Below are 15,046 nucleotides of genomic sequence, written 5' to 3'. Positions count from 1 at the left end.
GAACATTATCACCCGGCGAGGACGGCCTGGAACATCGGGCCTCCGTAGAGGCAACTGTGGAGGCCTCAATAGGCCCGACTATGGGTGGACATTGGGGATGGGACTGGACATTGTGCCATCCCCCATAATGGGAACCATTGTGGGGGGATGTTTTTATGTTAAAGCTATTTATTATTGTTATGTTTGTATTCTTTTTTATGTGCTGCATTGGCAAAAGGAATTTCACTACATTTAGGTGTATGTGACAATAAATCAACCTTTGAACCTTTGAACCTTTGAACCAAAGGGGGGGGGGGGCAGGGTTTTCCGACCTGGTCCTGAATTATATTTGTTGGAGTGCAAGATTTTGCTAAAGAATCGTTCCTACGGGTCTGTGTGTTTTTTTTTTTAATTCACCCGACAAGTTAATAGCTGGAATGATTTTAAAATCAACTTCTGAAGCCGTCAATGCCGACAACGGGGACAGATTTTATGGAGGACCAGGTAAAAGAAAGTAGTTTATTTTTATGTATAAAAGTGTTTCTTAAGATGTATTTAATTCACATTTTAAGTTGCGTAACGGTGATTCCCCCCCCCCGAAGAACCGGCAGTGTATTTGCTGCAGATATGGGGGTATAAATTCACCGCATCCTGAATGTTCTAAATGGTCCTGTTCCAGAAAATCCCACTCGCAAGCTGATTTAAATGGCCATTAATTTACAGGTATTAAACATTAAATCCCTTCCATTTGGCCTATAAACCCATGACATTGAGATTTTAAAATTATGTTATATTCTGAATTCTTGTGTGAATGTTATTTGGACACTTAGGCTATTTAAAAATGTTAATCTATTCTTAAGAAATGGATAGATGTTTAGATCTAGTAATTGCATTTTGTAATTAGCTACAATTAGGTAACTAACTAATTATATGCTTTAATTTCAAGTCATCCAAGTAAGATTGTTTCATATTGGTTTCAGAATGCTTCAATCTACAATAACTGAAAATTTCTTTCAGTTCTCTTAAATTTAAGAAAGTTATCGGCTTTTAAATGTTCTCGATCACAGCGTTTGTGTTGTCAAGGAAAAAGCAATAGGGAACAAGATGCCAATTTCCGAGTATGAAAATGGCCGTAACTTTTTTAATACTGAAGATGTGAAAGTGAATTAGATGTCAAATTAAACTTCTTTTTATGCTTTATCTGATGGGATAAATTAAAGACTTGATTTTTTAAATCTCAGAATTTTGTAACGTTGCTAAAGATAGACACAAAGTGCTGGAGTAACTCCGCGGGACAGGCAGCATCTGTGGAGAGAAGGAACGGTTCAGTCCAGACCCTTCTTCAACTTCGTCTGAAGCGTCCAGACCCGCAACTTTACCCAGCGATGTTCTCCACAGATGCTGCCCGACCCACTGTGTTACTCCAGCACTCTGTGCCTGGAAAAGTCCAGCATCTACTGCTCCTTGTTTCAACATTTTAAAAATGTACTGTTCAGTTCAATTCACCCCCTCGTTTTCTCTCCTCCCCCCCCCCAAACCCAACCCCCCCACACAAACCCAACCCCCCCCCCAAACCCAACCCCCCACACAAATCCCATCCCATCGCTCTGCCCGGACCTTCCCGCGGGACCCTCCCCGTCTCTCTGCCCCTCTCTGCCCCCCTCCCCTCCCTCCCTACCTGCCGCCCGTGTCGCTGCCGTCAGTATCACCACGACCACCGCCCGCCACTCCAGCCAACACATCCCGAGGCGGCTCCGCAACAGCAAATGCGCCGCAACCGCGGCCCCGCACCTTATCCCGGTACCGGCCCGTCCCCGCCCCGCCCCGGACTCGCCCCGTCACAGCACCGCCCCCTGCACCTAACACCTGCGCCAACCCCCACCGCACCTGCACTGTCCCCACACCTGCACCACCCCCCGCACCTGCAACGCCCCTCCCCCGCACCTGCACTGTCCCCACACCTGCACCACCCCCCGCACCTGCAACGCCCCTCCCCCGCACCTGCACTGTCCCCACACCTGTGGCCCCGACACCTAGGTCCCTCCCTCAGACACCTGAACCGCGCCCAGTCCCAGCATCATCCCGACAGCCGACACACCTGCACCACCCTCACCTCCGGCCCTGGCACCTGGGCCAACCCCATCCGAACACTGCCATGGACAGCTGACACACCTGCTCCTGAAGAAGGATCTTGGCCCAAAACATCACCCATTCTTCTCTCCAGAGATGATGCCTGTCCCGCTGAGTTCTTCAGCACTTTGTGTCTATCTTAGGTGTAAACGTGCATCTGCAGTTCCTTCTTACACACCTGCACCTGCCGTCCACCTGCAGAACTCTCCCACAACCCCGACCCTTCAACACCTGGACCCACCTAGTCCGAACACCTCCCCAAGCACCTGCCCCACCCCCCACCCCACCTGTAACCCCGACACCTGGACCTCACCCGCAGCCCCGACTCCTAACACACCTGCACCACTCCCACCTGTACCACCCCCTACCCACAGCCCCATCCTCCACAATACCCTGCTCCAAACACCTGAGGAATGTCTTTAGCCAGAGGGTGGTGAATCTGTGGTCGTCATTGCCAGATAAGGTAGAGACCAAGTCATTGGGTATTTTTAAGGTAAAGATTTTACCCACGGTCAGGGAATTATGGACCAGAGGACATAGGTTTAAGGCTAGAGGAGAAAGGCTTAATAGGAACCTGAGGGGCAACTTTCACTCAGAGGGTGGTGGTTATATGGATCAAGCTGCCAGAGAAGGTACGTGAGGCAGGTACTATAACATTTAAAGTATTTTCCATATCTGTGGAAGGATGTGCTGGCTCTGGAGAGGGTCCAGAGGAGATTTACAAGAATGACCCCAGGAATGAGTAGGTTGACCTATGATGAGCGTTTGTCGGCACTGGACCTGTACTCGCTGGAGTTTAGAAGGTTGAGGAGGGACCTCATTGAAATGGTGACAGAATGGTGAAAGGCCTGGATAGAGTGGATGTGGGGAGGATGTTTCCACTAGTGGGAGAGTCTAGGACTAGAGGTCACAGCCTCTGAATTAAAGGATGTTCCCTTAGAAAGGAGATGAGGAGAAATTTCATCAGTCATAGGGTGGTGAATCTGTGGGATTATTTGCCACAGACGGCTGTGGAGGCCAAGTCAATGGATATTTTTAAGGCATCGATAGATACTTGTTTAGTACGGGTATCGGGCATATGGGGAGAAGGCAGGAGAATGGGGTTAGGAGGGAGTGATAGATCAGCCATGATTGAATGCTAGAGTAGACTTGATGGGCTGAATGGCCTAATTCTGCTCCTATCACCTATGACCCTGTGACACTTGGACAGGTACATGGATAGCAAAGGTCTAGAAGGATTTGGGCCAAACGCGGGCAAATTGGACTAGATAGCTTAGATTGGGATATTTAGCTTAGTTTATTGTCATGTGTACCGAGGTACATTGAAAAGCATTTTGTTGCATGCTATTTAGTCAGCAAAAAAGACTATACACAAATATCATCAAGCCGTCCATGTGTGCAGATGCAGGATAAAAGATACAATGTTTGGTGCAGCATAAAGTCCGATTAAAGATACTTCAAAGGTCTCCAATAAGGAAGATGGGTGATCGGGACCGCTCTCTAGTTGGTGAGAGGACGGTTCAGTTGCCTGATAACAGCCGGGAAGAAACTGTCCCTGAATCTGGAGGTGTGCGTTTTCACACTTCTGTACCTCTTGCCCAAGGGGAGAAGAGGGAGTGACCGGGGTGAGACTGGTCCTTGATGATGCTGCTGGCCTTGCACGTTTAGTGCAAGATTAAGTCCAATTAAAGATAGTTCAAAGGGTAGTTGGGAGATAGCCACAAAAAGCTGGAGTAACTCAGCGGGACAGGCGGCATCTCTGGAGAGAAGGAAGGGGGACGTTTCGGGTCGAGACCCTTCTTCAGACAGGTAGATGGGAGGTCAGGTCCTCTCTCTAGCTAGAGGGATGACCATTCAGTTGGCCGATAACAGCTGGGAAGGAACTGTCGCTGAATCTGGAGATGTGTCATGGGATACATCATGGCCAGCATGGACATGGAGGGCTGAAGGGCCTGTTTCCGTGCTGTATAACTCCATGACTTGCTTGAATTTGAAAATGTTATTGTTGAGCTGATAGATTAACCACAATCCTCCCATTGCCTGCGTCACAGACCATTCCCTCTACTTCCTGCTTCAATTCTGTGTAATTCTGTTGTCTGAACAAAGCTATTTTGGCTTGGGCCTTAAATTACAAAACATAAAGACTTGCTGACCACACTAGCGAATGTAAGTTGATAAGCTGAAGAATAATGGTATAAATCACCATGAGACAAATACAATTTAAGACTGTACATTGTAATTCACAGTGCCCACCATAATGTTTGGGACAAAGACCCATCATTTATTTATTTGCCTCTGTATACACAATGTGAGATTTGTAATAGAAAAAAATCACATGTATTTAACATGCACATTGTCAGATTTTATTAAAGGTCATTTTTATACATTTTGGTTTCACCATGTAAAAATTACAGCTGTGTTTATACATAGTCCCCACCCCACAATTTCAGGGCACCATAATGTTTGGGACACATAGCTTCACAGGTGTTTGTAATTGCTCAGGTGTGTTTAATTGCCTCCTTAATGCAGGTATAAGAGAACTCTCAGCAGCTCGCCTCTCCATCACCTTTGGAAACTTTCATTGCTGAAGATTTAAAACATTGGCCAGATCACTGGGACTTTTAAAACAATGCAACATCTTTGTCTCTTCCCTTCATGACTCCTGCTGTTTGAGGTTTGGGTGTTGCCAACTTTCATGATCATGTCACAACTTTATTGGCTTGGCTCCCTTCTGGTTATATTGTGTCAGACATTCCATGGTGAACAGGAAAGTGTAACACAGTACCCTTCATGACGAAGACAGCTTGGGGCATTGCCACATTGGTATCGCTTACGAGGGTTGGGCAGATCAGATCTGGATAACTGAATTCCAGAGGACTATGGTTTAGCAATAACCGGAGACATCAGCTTCCAATGCTGTTGCCTGAATCACCGAATATTCCCGTACATTTAAAGAACAATGATACTCTGTTGCCACAAGTACCAAGTGCAGTGAATTGCTTTGTTTCGCATCCAACCCGGTAAAAACATGCCGCAGACCTCACCTAGACTGTTCACACGTCTTGCCACGATTTGGCAGTGGCAACGTTACAAAAGAACAAGGAGCCTGTGGCTGGCCCCCGTTGTCTGTGGAGCCCGTGGCTGGGGCCCAGGTCGGCATCACAGAGCCGTCCAGTGAGGACCTAACGGTGATCGTATAGAGGTCGGTGCGGCGGTCGATGACGGCGCTGACCGGCGGATGAGGACGGACCACGTGGGAATGAGGATGCCGCTGCTGGGGAAAGGAATAAAGGAGGGGCCGACGCGGGGTAGGGGTGTTGTTTTTCTTGGTTTCTTGGTCCTCCAAAATATTCCAAATGGAATTTAAACTGGAGGTGGTGGAGGGAGGGCTTAAGCCAGAAAGGGTTATTGGGAAGAAAGAGCTAATTTAAATGTAGTTGCATCTGGTTGGGTAACTATAGTAGGGTGGAGATTATTCCATGCCTTCATTGCGCGGGGGAAGAACGAATTGCTGTACAAAGGGGTACCTGGCACAGTGGGGAGGGATTTGTAACTGTAAGCGCCCCTTATGGGTGACAATTAACATACCTTGGCAAGGTAAACAAGCAAAGAATTTCACTGTGACTTGAAACAAGCACAGCACGGAAACAGGCCCTTCGGCCCAATTTTCCCATGCTGACCATGATTCCCTACTTGAACACAGAGTCATGTGTATATCAGGAGTGGAACAAGAATCTTCCGTTCCGACGCTGGAGCTCCGATCATGCTGGAGAGAGGGCCGGAACAGCGGTGACTGCGGAGGGTTCAAAACGCCCCGACCACGGGTGAACAAGAGGAAGATGACTGAACTTTATTTGCTCCCCTCACAGTGGGAAACGTTGATTCCGCTGTGTGGGGGTGTTCATGTTAAACTCTATCGTGTAGTGCGGGGGTGGGGAACCTGCGGCCTTAAGACCGCACGCAGCCTTCTAGGCCTTTTGAATGAATCCAAATTTTGTAGAACAAATCCTTTTATTTTTATTAATATGTTTTTGTAATCTTAAAATGAACGTATTTAAAATACCAAAGAGTAAAAGAGGATTCAACAAAATAATGATCCCCGACTGACGGCCACAATTAAAACATTAGTAAGTCATGAGGGTTATTTTATTGCCACGAAGAGTTATTCACTTTGGGCACTCTTACGGGTAGCACACGAGGAATAGATTTCTTCAATAACTTTCAAGATAAATGTCGTGAAGTATATCTAATTGAAGTTTCTTGGATGTGGCCTTATTAGATATTGTGTTCTTTTTATTCCTAAGGCTGTAGGGCAACTCAAATCTCACTGCGCCAATTGGTGACAATAAATGTAACTTGAACTTGAGATCCTGAGGAGCAGTGCCGAGGGTGAGCGATGAGAAAATGTTCTGATCAATTCTAACTGACTGAGATCTGCCCGTCTAGAACACAGAAAGCCAATGGCAGATGGAGACCCCATGGCCAAAGTCTAGAGGTTGAGGGATGATGTCATTTGGCATTATGGCATTGACATTAGGAGTATTGTGTGGTTGCCCCATTGTAGGGAGGATTTGGAGGCTTTGGAGAGGGCGCAGATGTTCCCCAGTAGGTTAAGAAGGGTCTGAAGAAGGGTTTCGGCCCGAAACGTTGCCTTTTTCCTTCGCTCCATAGATGCTGCTGCACCTGCTGAGTTTCTCCAGCTTTTTTGTGTACCTTCCCCAGTAGGTTGGTGGGTTAGTAGGTATTAGCTATTAGGGGCGGTGGGACAGATTTGGATGACCTTGTCTGGATTGTCAGAGGCTGAGGAGCAACCTGCTAGAAGCAGAGACACACTAGAGATGGATGTGGTGTAAGCAAAAAAGCCAGAGTCTAGTTACTTCCACACAGAAGATAATTTATTTATTTTCAGGTGATTAACATATTCCCTTTGTGATTTAGACACATAAAAATCAAGCAAATCACAGACTATAAAGAACAATCATATCTGTCAATCACCAACAGCCCACAGATTCGTATTCTTCCAGAAAAATATTAAGTTAAATTCTTCACCAAATCATTACATTAAAATAAAGGGATTTTGTACATAAATAATTTTTCCACATGTTTGTGCAAAACTAACATTTCTTCTTCATTTGAACATTTCCCTTAGAAATTAATTCACTTTACCAGACTGGATTATTCAACACAAAATCCTTCAACCATTAGAAACTAGATATATTTCACTGTTACATTTATATTTGTCACAATATTATATTTACAAATTGTGCAGTAATTTGTACACGACTTTTCAAGTCAGTACGTTGTGCGTTTGGACATTGCCTTCCCTCAGGTCGAGGCAGCTGAGATTGCCGCACACATACACACTGGATGACAAGAAATTCACAACCAGCAGGATTTCAGTTTTCCCAGGTTAGTTTGGTAAGGTACAATAAGTTAATAAAACTGGCCCTGCCAGGAAAGGGACGGTAACTTTATTGTAGACTTGAAAAGGGATGTTAGATTTTACACATACAGCATGGAAACCGGTCCTTCGACCCACCGAGTCCACATCTACCAGCGATCACCCCGTACACTAGCACTATCCTACACACTAGATAGTTTAGTTTAGAGATACAACGAGAAACAGGTCCTTCGGCCCATCAAGTCCGTGCCAACCAGCGATCCCCGCACATTACACTACCCTTTGCGAGGGATGATCTTACATTTTACACCAAGCCAATTTACCTACAAGCCTGTGCGTCTTTGTCGTGTGGGGGGAAACTGAAGAAGAAAATCCATGCAGGTCACAGGGAGGACGTACAAACTCCGTACAGGCAAGCACCCGTAGTCAGGATGGAACCCGGGTCCCTGGCGCTGTGAGGCAGCAGCTCTACCCGCTGCGGCACCGTGCGCTCATTGTCTAAAGGTATTAGTGAACCAAACAGGTTTCTGTAGATGCTTACTTCATGGTTACTTTTATTGAGACCGTTTTTAATCTGAGAACATGAAAATGGGGAACGGGAATGGACTCTGGTCCTTTGGAGAGCTCTGCATTCATTGAGCTTGCTTGATCCTCTACCTCAGCTACAGTCTCTGTCCACTGCCAAATCCCTTTATTTCCTTCACATCCAGAAACCTGTTGGGCGTTTCAGCCTGTGAATGCGGAGCAGAACAACAGACAGCCAAGCATGTCACCTCTTGGTGCCCGCTCTACCCACCCACCACATGGAGCTGTGTCAGGGCCCGGCAGACATTGACGCCAACAGAGACAACAACCTGGCTACTCAACACCCGGCTTGAGATCTAACTATTCCTTTGGTTTATTTATGTTTCATTCTCAAGAAGAGAAGAAACCTGTTGACCACATGAAACTCAGTGATCAAGTCCCCACAGAGCTTCAGGGTAGAGAATCCCAAAAGATACCCCCTCCTTTGCATGAATAAATAAACCTCTCATCATGTTAGACACAAGGAACTGCAGACGCTGGAATCTTGAGCAAAGCACAAAGTGCTGGAGGAACTCAGCAGGTCAGGAAGCATCTGTGGAAGGAATGGGCAGACAGAGTTTCAGTCTGAAGAAATCTGACCAGTCCCTCCACAAAACCTGCAACATCACCTGTCCATTCATTCCCATTGGCTGGCCAGCTAAGTTCCTCCAGCATTGTGTCTTACTGAGACTCTGATGCTTACAAGATTTCAGATTTCATACCAGCCCCTTGCTGGGATTTGAACTTATGTCTCTAAGAGAGTCCAGGAACTCTGGCTGCTAGCCTGTTCACCTAACCACAATGCCATCAGAGTGTCAGCCAAAGCCTGAAGCCAGTTTGACCATGATGAACTGCTTTCCCATTTCATTTAGTTTTGGGTGCAACAAAGAAGATTGCACTAAACTAATCCCTGATTGCCATGAATTAAGTCATTTTAGTTTTTATTCCCTCACAGAACGGCAATATATTGTTCATTTCAACAATCGTACCAAAGAGAAAAAGAGCCACAAACTTTAAAAGCAGCACAACCAAGTTGGTAACATCACTATCAGCAGTTGTCAGGAAGGTTTGTAAAGTGCCTAGAAGGAAAGTTAATATTTGTGAACAATGCAAATTTGTAAGTGCCCTTCATGGGCGACTATTTACATACCTTGAGTAGGCAAGCAAAGACTTTCACTGTGACTTGTCACCTGTGACAATAAAATATTCAATTCAATCCAAATTCAAACTTACTAGAAACACACTGCAGTGTTAGGTGTACAAATCAACTCAAGCTTAGTTTATTTCAGAGATACAGCGTGGAAATATGCCCCTTGTCCGAGTCCACGCCAACCATCGATCACCTATACAGTCGTTCTACCCTAGATACTAGGGACAATTTTACAGTTAACCTACAAACCTGCATGTCTTTGGGATGTGAGAGGAAACCAGAGCACCTGGAGAAAACCCACACGGTCACAGGGAGAACATGCAAACTCCATACAAGTAGCACCCATAATCAGAATGGAACCCAGGTCTCTGCCGCTGTAGGCAGCAACTCTACCGCTGCGCCACCATGCTGCCCCTTACCCGTACACTAGTTCTAGAGCAGCAAAATACCAATCAATGTGTTACCTGATCGAGATTAATACAGTAATTGTGCAGGAGGTAGTCACTGACAAAGTCCAAGGTATTGAGCTTGCATGCGCCTCCTGGCAACAGACACCGCATACTGCAGGTACTCACTCCCTCACACACCGGACCCAACATCATCCCACAATTCCCATCCACGGAGCAAGATCAACCCAATCAGGGTGCAAGAAGAGCGTAACTCTCGGACTGACCCACGGAGGGAGTGCTCCTCTGCACTGCTGCTGAGCTAAGAGATGCAGGACTGCTAAAGCCAGCACTGGCTGCTGGTCATTTAAAGCTTCACCCTTGGCACAAGTACATTCGGAAAGTAATCCCACTTAATTTCAGAATTTAAATGTTCCACCCAAGTCTGGGAAGTAAATGAAGAAGAATCAGTATTGAATCTATCTTCCAGTTTGCATTGAGAGTTGGCAGCAGTAATCTAGTGATGAGCAATCATTGGTTTCTAATTCAGCATTTTCAGCTTTTCAACTTTCCCTTAATGCACGGGAAGCAAGTTGAGAACAAGCTGCCGCATGGTTTACCCGTGACCGCGCTGGCATCCATGGCATTGACAGACGGAAACCATCATCACCACGGACAAACCCAAACACAATGGAATGGAACAGACAACGCACCACCCGCACTGTGACTTCTGCAGAAAGACCATTGAACATGATTGTCATTGTAAAATAGAAAGCAACAATAGCAAAACAAGATTAAGGCCAATTAGAACACACAACAGCACAGCGCAGGAACAGGCCCTTCGGCCCAACTTGACTATGTTTGACCATGGTGCCATTCTAACTCATCCCATCGTTCTGCACATGATCTGTATCCCTGCATTCCCTGCCTGTTCACACCGCGGGTATCACATTGACTTCCACCACCTCTCCAGGCAGTATGTTCCAGACACCCACCATTCTCTACACATTTAAAACAAATTGCCTTGCAAATGCACATAGACAATAGGTGCAGGAGTAGGCTATTCGGCCCTTGGAGCCAACAACGCCATTCAGTATGATCACGGCTAATCATCCTAAATCAGTTCCCCGTTCCTGCTTTCTCCCCATATCCTTAGATTCCGTTAGCCCTAAGAGTTAAATCTAACTCTCTCTTGAAAACATCCAGTGAACTCACCTCCACTGCCAGTTACTTTGAGAGAGGAGAAAGCAACATTTTTGAAACTAAACTAAAAGCTCCAGTAAATTGTTCAAAATTATAGTTCAAGTGTGTCCCATGTTTGAACATTGTCTTGACTACTCATCCATTCAATGGAGAGCTGTATCATTTATCTGTGGGGCTACATTTGGCGGGGCTGTAACAAAACTATGAGAACAGAGGTCATCATAGTCCTTGGAGAGATTTAAAAGGACATACAAAAATACCTGATATATATATAAACACAAAATCATTCTCTGCTGCAACAAACTAACTTATGGTTTCCCATACAACTTAAAAGCTTCAAATATAATAAGGGTTAACAATACATTAAATTCTAACAGTGAAAAATAATGCAAAAAACACTTTACCAAATCAAGATGAAACAAATTATTGCTGAAGGATTTTTTCAGTTCTTTTTTTTGTTCTCATTTTAGTGTTAGTTCAGGAGAGTTTTATTCTAGTTTTGTTTGAAAAATATCATATATATATATTTTTTTTAAAGCAAGGGGAAAGCGTATTTGACTTTTGTAATAAAACTACAACCATGTGACACGGGCAATAAATAACGCCTGCGCGTGTAAAGTCACGCAGCACGACTTGCTTACTCAAGGTTTCCCCTCACCCACTCCCTTAGTAACTCAGCCACACATGGCCAGCTTATTCCAGTCCACACACAAGTACACACAAGTACACCTTTGCCCACTGTCAAAATCAATGATCGGTATTACAAAATATATTAACACCGCATCCTCTGCCTATAAAATAACAATTATTTTAGTGATCAGTTATGGATGTGTTTCTTGATAAATAAGACAAACAAATTCAAGCTCTGTTTATAAATTAAGGGGCAACTCATCAGGGAAGATGTGGAAACAAAGAACTGCAGATGCTGGTTTATACCAAAGAAAGACACAAAGTGCTGGAGTAACTCAGCGGGTCAGACAGCATCTCTGGAGGAAAAGGATGGATGAGGTCACATGGAGATACTGCCTGACTCGTCGAACTACTCCAGCACTTTGTGCCCCTTGAGGGCAATGGCTTTCCATGTTTCATCTGTACAAAGGGCAGCATCAACTGGATTGCTGGCTCACAAGGGGAAAATGACTACCCTGCTCTTTCAGGCAGGCAAGGTGTAGACAACATCTGATTGAACTCAATCACAGGAACAACCTTCAAATTACTTTCCTTCCCACCACGAGATACAAAATACGTTGCCCTGAACCAAAATTCTCGGATGATATGAGTGGGTGGGGATCGTGTCCCTTGCAACATTATTTGGCAGCTTAGCTGGACCCAAAATGACACGATGTAACAGCAGACGTTTGTTGAGTAGATTCCGGTTACTTATGATGAGGGACAGTGCTCAACGCTTCCTCTCGTGTACGACTGAGTGAAACATTCTGTGGGAGAAAGAGAGAGAGTCAATAGATGGTACAGTATGTTTGGAACAATTCAGCTACTAAAACCCTGATACTGCTATAAAAACTGTTATGTTCATACATCATAGAAGGAGAATTGGGCCATTCGGCCCTTCCAGTCTACTCTGCCATTCAATCATGACTAGTCTATCTCTACCTCCTAACCCCATTCTCCTGTCTTCTCCCTGTGTGTAACCTTTGACACCCGTACTAATTAATAGACAATAGGCAATAGGTGCAGGAGTGGGCCATTCGGCCCTTCGAGCCAGCACCGCCATTCAATGTGATCATGGCTGATCATCCCCAATCAGTACCCCATTCCTGCCTTCTCCCCATATCCCAGACTCCACTATTTTTAAGAGCCCTGTCTAGCTCTCTCTTGAAAGCATCCAGAGAAACTGCCTCCGAGGCAGAGAATTCCACAGACTCACCACTCTCTGTGAGAAAAAGTGTTTCCTCGTCTCAGTTCTAAATGGCTTACTCCTTATTCTTAAACTGTGGCCCCTGGTTCTGGACTACCCCAACATCGGGAACATGTTTCCTGCCTCTAGCGTGTCCAAACCCTTAACAATCTTATATGTTTCAATGAGATCACCTCTCATCCTTCTAAACTCCAGTGTACAAGCCCAGCTGCTCCATTCTCTCAGCATATGACAGTTCCGCCATCCCGGGAATTAACATTGTAAACCTACGCTGCACTCCCTCAATAGCAAGAATGTCCTTCCTCAAATCAGGGCACCAAACCTGTACACAATACTCCAGGTATGGTCTCACAAGGGCTCTGTACAACAGCAGAAGGACCTCTTTGCTCCTATATTCGATTCCTCTTGTTATCAAGGCCAACATGCCATTCGCTTTCTTCACTGCCTGCTGTACCTGAATGCTTACTTTCATAGACTGATGTACAAGGACCCCCAGATCCCGTTGTACTTCCCCTTTTTCCCAACTTGATGCCATTTAGATAGTAATCTGCCTTCCTGTTTTTGCTACCAAAGTGGATAACCTCACATTTATCCGCATTAAACTTCATCTGCCATGCATCTGCCCACTCCCCCAACCTGTCCAAGTCACTCTGCATTCTCATAGAATCCTCCTCACAGTTCACACTGCCACCCAGCTTTGTGTCATCTGCAAATTTGCTAATGAACCTCAAGAACCTATCAATCTTTGCATTAAAAACTCCCACTGACTTGGCCTCCACAGCCGTCTGTGGCAATGAATTCCACAGATTCACCACCCTCCGGATAAAGACATTCCTACCCATCTCCTTTCAAAAGGTACGTCCTTTTATTTTGAGGCTATGACCTCTGGTCCTAAACTCTCCCATTACTGGAAACATCCTCTCCACATCCCCTCCAATCAGGCTTTTCATTATTCAGTAAGTTTCAATGAGGTACCCCTTCATCCTTGTCAACTCGACCAAGTACAGGCCCAGAGCCATCAAACAGTCTTCAAATGTTATCTCTTTTATACTTTGCAACCGATGGAAGATGGAAAGCTAGTCAGTTGGTGATCACAGGCAAGCAACAAAACCTTGTTTATCCTATAGAACCTTTGCCATATGGCAGGGAAACAGGCCAAATTGGTCCATCAAGTCTACACCAATAATCAAAGACCCATTAGCACTAATCCTAATTCAAAGCAAATTTTGAATAACTATTAATAAAAAAACAAGTCCAGCAAAGTTTCCATTTCATTAACAGTTGGTCATCTTGGTCACTTTACTGAAACAGCAATTGGACAGAGCCATTTGTGGAGCTAATGTCCTGTGTGGAACTACTAAACTGTTGGACAGCCTTGAATGGTAATAATGATGTTTAGTTTTGATTCTGAATGCATCTGTGTCCCTGCAGTGGTGGATACAGAAGACCAGACCATTGAATCAGCATCGGGGACTGCAAGGTACTCATGTCTTGGGGATGACCACGGGCAGCGATTTGGTCAGTACTTTCACCTTGACTAGAAAGCTCAGATTTATCTAGCTCGACCCTAAAATACAAAGCAATCCCAATCGTCTTTCTTGAAAGTCAATACACAAGAAGAAAAAGGACATCACATTTCAACAAAGCAAGTTAAAATAGTAATGGCCAGTCTGTTAAGCTGTTGGATAGCAGAGTAGACTCGATGGGCCGAATGGGTGTACTTCTGCTCCTGTGAACTTTCATGTCACAATTTATGCAGTAGTGACCGTCCTCTTGGTACACATTGAAGTAAGGACAAGACACGTAATTTTGGGGACGGTGGATCTGATTTTATTGAAGTACAGGGCAGGTGACTAGCTCATGCTGATATAGACATGTTCTCAGTTTCTGCTTTCATCTTTCAAATTCTCCAAAGAACTGCTGGAAAGTGTGATCGATGAAAAACTCCATGTTTCCTACATCAAAGGTACATGTCACAGGTAAGAGATGAGGATATTTGTTTCTGAACCTTTTTAAAGTCTACTTATATAAACAGTTCAGGTTGCTAACTCTGTATCTACCATGAAAGAAATCTTCCCCCGAATAGGTTTTACTAACTGCTTACTTCCCATTCTTTGTTCATAGTATCTTAGAGTTGATCTATGTTATGCCACTTTCTCATCCACTCCCGACACTAGGGGCAATTTACAAACCGGCACCTCTTTATTACTTTATTTACTAAAGTTGCAGCTTTTGACTTGCTCCTTGGAGAGTTATTGATTACACATTACCCACAGATACTGAAGGGGAGAAACTAAGCCAGGTTTTCTCCTCATGAAATTGTAAAGCTTCCTTGCGAATCTCAGGAAGCCCGATAT

At 44.9% G+C, this 15,046-nt stretch overlaps 1 protein-coding gene across 3 annotated transcripts in view; it reads right to left on the bottom strand.

Moving 5' to 3' along the window:
• Positions 1–6,982: 6,982 nt before the first annotated feature.
• pfkfb2 (6-phosphofructo-2-kinase/fructose-2,6-biphosphatase 2) overlaps positions 6,983–15,046 on the bottom strand; it is a 64,007-nt gene continuing 55,943 nt past the window's right edge. For 2 of the 3 annotated variants that reach the window (XM_033042983.1, XM_033042984.1), the window contains one exon: positions 11,561–12,249. In XM_033042983.1, the coding sequence (XP_032898874.1) occupies positions 12,190–12,249 (60 nt within the window). In that variant the 3' untranslated portion in view covers positions 11,561–12,189. Of the gene's footprint in view, positions 12,250–15,046 lie in introns of all 3 variants that reach the window. The other variant, XR_004415628.1, reaches the window with a different exon arrangement.

Source organism: Amblyraja radiata, chromosome 24 (genome assembly GCF_010909765.2).
Source record: "Amblyraja radiata isolate CabotCenter1 chromosome 24, sAmbRad1.1.pri, whole genome shotgun sequence".
NCBI lineage: Eukaryota > Metazoa > Chordata > Chondrichthyes > Rajiformes > Rajidae > Amblyraja > Amblyraja radiata.
This window is presented reverse-complemented; position numbering and strand designations above follow the sequence as displayed.